This window comes from Anarrhichthys ocellatus, unplaced genomic scaffold (genome assembly GCF_004355925.1).
Source record: "Anarrhichthys ocellatus isolate YVR2014 unplaced genomic scaffold, GSC_Weel_1.0 scaffold162, whole genome shotgun sequence".
NCBI classification, from domain to species: domain Eukaryota; kingdom Metazoa; phylum Chordata; class Actinopteri; order Perciformes; family Anarhichadidae; genus Anarrhichthys; species Anarrhichthys ocellatus.
The window spans coordinates 207,654-214,359 of NW_022280192.1; the positions used below are offsets into that span (position 1 = coordinate 207,654).

Here is a 6,706-nt window from a genome sequence, read left to right on the forward strand (position 1 = left end):
GAGAGAGGAGGAGAGAGGAGAGAGGAGAGGAGATGCTGAAGGAGAGGCTGTAAACACGTAAATAGTTTAATGAATATAGAACGTAAAGCCTCCTTTTTTTCCGACATTAGTAACACTTGAAACATGTTGGATATATAGATTATATTGTTATAGTATTTCTATTCTATGATTTATGTCATTCTAACTGTGCTATTCTGCACTAAAGACATGTTCTAGTTCGCTCTACTTCTATCATGGTGGTTCTGTTTCTATAGAGGAGCAGAACTTTATAGTGCGGTAAAAAACAATGCAACCGAGAAACAAATGTGACAGGAGCGTAAAAACGCCCCGAAACTGCTTTGGGGTTCAGAGCGTTAACAGGAAACTAGAGACACAATGATGGTGCCGTCTCTGTTCAGGGAATCCAAGGAGGGAAAGTGAAACATACCAGCGTTTAGTTCAGTGCAGCAAACATTGAGTGGGACACAAAAGTGCAAAATGGACAGAAGAAAAGAGCCTAAAAGAGGGGGGGGGGGGGGCGGACAGAATGAAAGAGACCGTATTTACCAGAACGGTAGAGGCCACTCAGCCAGTAGAAGTGGAGGACAGATTGTGACTCTGAGCCCTGGGATTGGCTGCTTCTCTCTGGAAGTACTGCGAGGGCGCTGAACCCAGCTTATGGGCCGTCGCTTTTTTAGGGTTAAGGGGGGGAGGGGGGGGGGGGGTTGGAGATATTGAGTTTTTTTTTTGTGGAGGAGGGCACACAAGGGAGATAGAAAAGGATTAAGGAGAAGATGAACGGAGAGCATGGGGGAAACCGAGAAAGAGAAGAGACAGTTTATCAGAACATGACAGAAAGGAAAGAAACACAAGACGGAGACACTGAAGTCAATCTAACAGTCGCTTACAGAGGAAGGGAGCTAAAGGACGAAGCGTCAGCAAAGTCCTCGGGACTCTGGCAAGCATGAAAGTCTGCTCAGGATTGACAGTCTGTATGAAGTGGAAGCTTGAAATAATAGACGTGGACGCTGTGTGAGACACGAGAGACGACACGAAGCAAACAGAGAGAAGAAGAAAGAGAAGAAGAGGACATGGAGTCTGTTCTGTAGCGATGTGAAAGCCCCGCCCCCTCCAATAGACTACCATGGGATATTATTTGGGATGATATATGAACGGTAGTCAACGAGGGGAGAAGTTAATTATTTGATCCCGTTTGAATCGTGCCGTGAATCACACACACGCTTGTCAATATAAAAGATAATTTTACGTTCAACTAGAGTACAGAAAGACTTCACACCCGAAAGCATCATAAGTCTCTCATCTGTTTGTGGACTGATGTTTTGAAGCCTCTACTTTGGCAATTTGGCCGTCGCCAAGTTGTTGTTTTTTTTGCAACCAGTGAACAGGAAGTGACCATATTAGGACTGAGGAGGAGTGACGTAGAGATGCCGTATACATCTCTAGTAGAGACCTGTCAATCACTGTGTAGCCCCGCCCTAAAGCATACCTTTTAAATTGACAAACATCACACGAGTAATTCATGGCACAATTCAAACGGGACCAACGTTGACTTGCGTACAAATCTTCTCTGAAATAAGGGTCCATTGTGGTCCACCTAAAGGGGCGGGACTTAACCTCTTAATCTCATAATCCCACAGAGAATCCCGCCCCCCCCTCCATCTTTGTATCTGGGAGGACTCACTTGACTCTGGGTAGACTGAGGATCTCTTCCCTGGATCCTTGTGGAGCTGAATGCCTTTTACAGAGAAGATGGATGCAGCTGAAAAACAACAAGACGTTTGGTTGAAACAGTTTGTTCGTACACTCCAACGTGTGTGTGTGTGTGTGTGTGTGTGTGTGTGTGTGTGTGTGTGTGTGTGTGTGTGTGTGTGTGTACACTCACTGTCAGCCAGCGTTTGAACCTGCTCCCCGAAACATTTGAAGTACGAGTGTGTGAGGGCTTCCTCGGCCGAGACTCGCTTCTTAGCCTCAAACTGTACGGAGACAAAGAGTGTGAGGATTGTATGTCTTTCATTAAAAGTGTTCATGCTTATGAGAAATGTTCGTCACCTGAAGAAGAAGTGAGAGCAAGTCGTGTCCGTCGTTGTCTATCCTGAGACACAGAGAGAGAAACCGTGAGGGAGGGGAGGTAATGAAAGCTAACTCACTTTCTACAGAGTCTCTTTTGGTTATATTTGATTCTCTGAATTTAAAAAGCAGCACTCCTTTAGCCCTGTTGCCCCTTTTTTCTGAACTTCAATAAACGTATGTTTAACTAAAGAGCTCCTTCTTTCCTAAATAAATAACTTTGTAAACCTTAACACATCTAGTTTTATGTTAATTCATTTTTCTTCAACGAGCCGGGTCGTAACATAAACACTCGACCACAGTTCCTACTGGGATGGGTATCGTTAGGATCTTATCGATACTGCTTATCGGTTCTTTTTGATCATACAGTGACTCTAAAAACTATAAAAACACACGCACGCAGCCATGGCTATGCGCGCACGCACACACACACACACACACACACACACACACACACACACACACACACAATGACAGACCTGGGCGCGTGGTTGACGAGCGGCTCGGCTCGGTATCGGGGGAACTTGTACGTCTTAAACTCTTCACTGGTGGTGATGCCGGGCCAAGTCTCTTCTGTGGGAGTACCTGTGGAACACAAGGAGGATCGGTCAAAACACACACACACACACACACACACACACACACACACGGATGCTACACCAGCGGTGCTCATATCAGGGTTCTACTGGCGTCGTCTCACCGAGGATGCGGAATATGAGGTGAAGCTCGTCCTCCACGGTGGATCCAGGGAACAGAGGTCTGCCGGTGATCATCTCATAGAAGATGCAGCCCACTCCCCTGGAAACAGAAACATCGAACAAATGAAAGACCAACAAAGTTTCATGTTGTTTTTATCTGATTTTTCTCCTTTGGATGACACCAAACACGAAGCCAACGTTCAACACAAAGACGTGAATGAAGCTAATGCACGAAAATCATTTGTTTTAACTTACTGTTATCTGTTTACTATTTATTATTGTATATGTTAATATTTTTCTATTTTTGAATTATGTTTCGATTATGTCACTGTGTTCATTGTTCATTGTTATGCACCATTCACCGAGTCAGATTCCTTGTGTGTGTGTAATGTTCTTGGCAATAAACGGTTCTGATTCTGATTATTTGGACAAAAGTTGAATTATTTCCACCTCGAGCGAGAGATTCGGCGTTGGGATTCTCCTCCTGTCATCACTGACGTTGTTGAATCAGACATGGTGTGAACTTTAAATAATAGTAGCCGTCTGTGGGCACCCGGAGCTCTGAGATAAACCTCACGTTTGTACTGAGACCGGAGGAAACTGAGTATAAATGTACGTGCATAAACCAGTTCGTCTATGCTATAAAAATAAACCCTTCGATACGAGGGAACAGGAAGTTAAAAGATGCCGACTCATCCTCCTGTAGTTGCGCGTCTGCTCACCACATGTCGATGGGCGTGGAGTACTCGGTGGAGCCCAGGAGAACGTCCGGCGGTCGGTACCATAATGTCACCACCTCGTTGGAGTACGTCTTCGTAGGAACAGACTTGGCTCGAGCCAAACCTAAAGTCAAACACAGAAAACGACATTAATTCATGTGAATAGTGCTTCTTCTTTTTCTGGTATGTCAGAACTCATCAAACCACAACGAAGACTTAAGAACACAGAGGAATGCACTGACTGGAGTTTGTACAACGTGTTTAGATTATCACCTGAAGGGGGCAGTGTTGAGTCACGTTACCTCCTGTTGGGACACACACTGGAGAAGTTTGCCTTCAGGGCTTTCTGCCAGAAAAGGTTTATTTTAACCCCAAACAGGATCTGTCCTGAACTTAACCAGGTAGGTTTGTTTCCTAAACTTCAGGAGATTTCTGACAGAAAGGGCAAACTTCTCCACACGACGTCTAAAGGAGCCGAGTGCTTTAGGGTTCTTGCTACCGTTTTATAAAATAATTTACCATCCAGCTGTAGATTACATCTGAGTCGAGCATTGTGAGAAGGAAGAAGCAGAAACTTCAATAAACCTCGAGATAACGCGTCTCGAGTGGACATGTTTTTATTCTGCGTCACTCTTGTTGATCTGTTAAGTGAGAAACTGTAGACGACTTCACGAGTCCTCCCTCTAGACGACGTACAGACGTCCGTCACTACTTTTACAAAGATTCATAAGAGGAAAAAATGACGTTTAAAGATGCTCGATTTCTGTTGACTGCGATAAATTACATGAGGACACAGTTACTAATCGTTTGATCGTTTGTGGAAGACCGTTGGGAAAAGTTTGGTTTATTTTTATGGGAAGGAAGATTTCCTAGAAGAAGAAGAAGAGAAAGAAGAAGACGAAGAAGAAGAAGAAGAAGAAGAAGAAGAAGAAGAAGAAGAAGAAGAAGAAGAAGAAGAAGAGAAAGAAGAAGAAGATTGACAAAAACAAGAGGGAGCTTTAGAAGTATAGAAATGGGGTCTTGATCTATAACCTAAGTTTAACAATGCTGAGTATGTAAACCTGATTGTATCATCTGTATAGATGAGGCGACTTTGTTCTTGTGTCATGAGTCACTGTTGTGATGAGAACATTTAGTGATTCTATATCTGATCAAAGGGAGATGAGAGGAGAAGTGAAACCCAGTCGGCCCAGTATGAACACGGTTAGTTCAGAGGTGGTTTTACCAAAGTCGGCCAGTTTGAGCTCTCCTTTCTCATTGATGAGCAGGTTCTGAGGTTTCAGGTCTCTGTGGAGAACCTTCCTTCTGTGACAGTACGCCAGACCTCGTAACAGCTGGAACAGGAAAATCTGGAGAGGAGGACGTACTGTTACACACGGGCCATTACAGGAAACATTCATAAAGAACAGCGTCCTTTAGTCCGACACACTGATCTAATAACATGTTTAATTATCTCTGAGGAGTCCAGCGGTCCGCTGATATGTTATTACTTTCTAGAGATTAAATCTCTGAGATTATTCTCAGAGAATAATGATTAGTCGCAGCAGTTCTTTGGATCCAGGATGTTTCACGTTGACCTACCTTCACATTGTGAACGCTCATGATGCTCCCACAGTCATCCATGTACTGCTTCAGGTCCTTCTCCTGAGGGGACACAAGGACAGAGACAGACAGAAAGAGAGAGAGACAGAGAGACAAAGACAGAAAGAGAGACAGAAAGAGAGAGACAAAAATAAAGAAAGACATGAAGACAGACCGACAGGAAGAAAGACGGAGAGATAAAAGAAAGCAAAGACAGACAGACATTAAGACAGAGAGACAGAAAATTTAGAAATATTTAGATTCCAGTCTAAAGACACACACACACACACACACACACACACACACACACACACCAGGTACTCGAACACCAGAGTCAGGCACTTGTCAGTGTGGATGATGTCATGGAGGGTGACGATGTTGGCGTGCTTCAGGTCCTTCAGTAGAGACACTAGGAGAGGGGGACACATCAGAGTCAGATCGTGGTCCTCTCATGGTCGACAAAGACCAAGGGTTCCAACAACACTGACCACAGGGTCTCATGAGACCGGTACCTTCTCTGATAGCGGTGCAGGGCGCCCCCTCCTCGTGCTCCAGCCGGATCTCCTTCAGAGCCACCAAGTTGTCTGTCAACTTGCTTCGGCCCTTAAACACCGTGGCGTACGTCCCCTGCAGAGACAGGAAGCGTGTTTATCTCAGCAGGAAATAAAGCAAACCAGAGTGTTGGAGGAGTTCGTATCTGATCTTTCTTCATTGAGCTCACCTCTCCTAGTTTGTCCAGTTTGATGTAGGTCTCAAGTTTCCCAAAGCCGATCTCAGACTAGAGGAGACAGAGAGAAGATGTGTTCGCATGTGATCTCTTTAAAGGCATGCCTACGAGCATCATCAGAACGAGCTCGTACACACAAGATGACACACTTACACACTGAAACAAGTGTGTGTGTGTGTGTGTGTGTGTGTGTGTGTGTGTGTGTGTGTGTGATATACAAATTGCAATTTGTATAATAATGAGGCATAAACAGGCAGAATGTAATTCATGTTTTCGATTCAATATCTTGTGTTGTACCTGGTAATTTGTAATGCTTGAAAATAATTTCAAAAGTCTGACGACAGAAAATATATTAATGTAAACATGTGTGAATATGTGCGAGCATCACGGATGGTATACAAGAAGTGGATGGGAGTGGACTGCGGTTCTAAAGCTCATAGTTTAGATTTTTGACCATCTCCATCTTGTTTTTTTAGCTCTCGCCATTCTGGTTATTGACCGCCGTGATCTTCATCTTGTTATTTTTTTCAATCTGCATCCTGGTTATTGGTCTTCATCATATTGATTTTTGGCCGTCGCCATCTTGGTTATTGTCTGTCGCCAACCAGAAGTGACACGAGAAGGTGGAGCTAATTTTTAATAATATTCTCATAGACTTCTATACAACCAGAGGAGTCGCCCCCTGGTGAAAACTAGAGAGAATGCACTTTCCAGAACCGGAGGTTGTCGCTTGTTTTGAATGTGTGTGTGTGTGTGTGTGTGTGTGTGTGTGTGTACTTGGAGTATGTGCAGGGGCATGTAATGTACATATATGAGTCTGTAGGTCAGAGGACTTTTGTGATGAGACATGCAGCCTATGCTTAAATGTAAACACACTCACCCACAGCGCGCACACACACACACACACACACACA

General features: G+C 44.2%; 1 protein-coding gene across 4 annotated transcripts in view; it reads right to left on the minus strand.

Annotated features, from left to right (window-relative positions):
* Positions 1–6: 6 nt before the first annotated feature.
* LOC116400330 (cyclin-dependent kinase 16-like) overlaps positions 7–6,706 on the minus strand; it is a 37,863-nt gene continuing 31,163 nt past the window's right edge. For 3 of the 4 annotated variants that reach the window (XM_031878113.1, XM_031878110.1, XM_031878112.1), the window contains 11 exons: positions 5,787–5,843; positions 5,578–5,692; positions 5,380–5,474; positions 5,066–5,128; positions 4,710–4,833; positions 3,488–3,608; positions 2,768–2,865; positions 2,547–2,652; positions 2,050–2,092; positions 1,883–1,973; positions 1,463–1,759 (listed from right to left, as the gene is read on the minus strand). In XM_031878113.1, the coding sequence (XP_031733973.1) occupies positions 1,530–1,759; positions 1,883–1,973; positions 2,050–2,092; positions 2,547–2,652; positions 2,768–2,865; positions 3,488–3,608; positions 4,710–4,833; positions 5,066–5,128; positions 5,380–5,474; positions 5,578–5,692; positions 5,787–5,843 (1,143 nt within the window). In that variant the 3' untranslated portion in view covers positions 1,463–1,529. Of the gene's footprint in view, positions 669–1,462; positions 1,760–1,882; positions 1,974–2,049; positions 2,093–2,546; positions 2,653–2,767; positions 2,866–3,487; positions 3,609–4,709; positions 4,834–5,065; positions 5,129–5,379; positions 5,475–5,577; positions 5,693–5,786; positions 5,844–6,706 lie in introns of those variants that run through there. The other variant, XM_031878111.1, reaches the window with a different exon arrangement.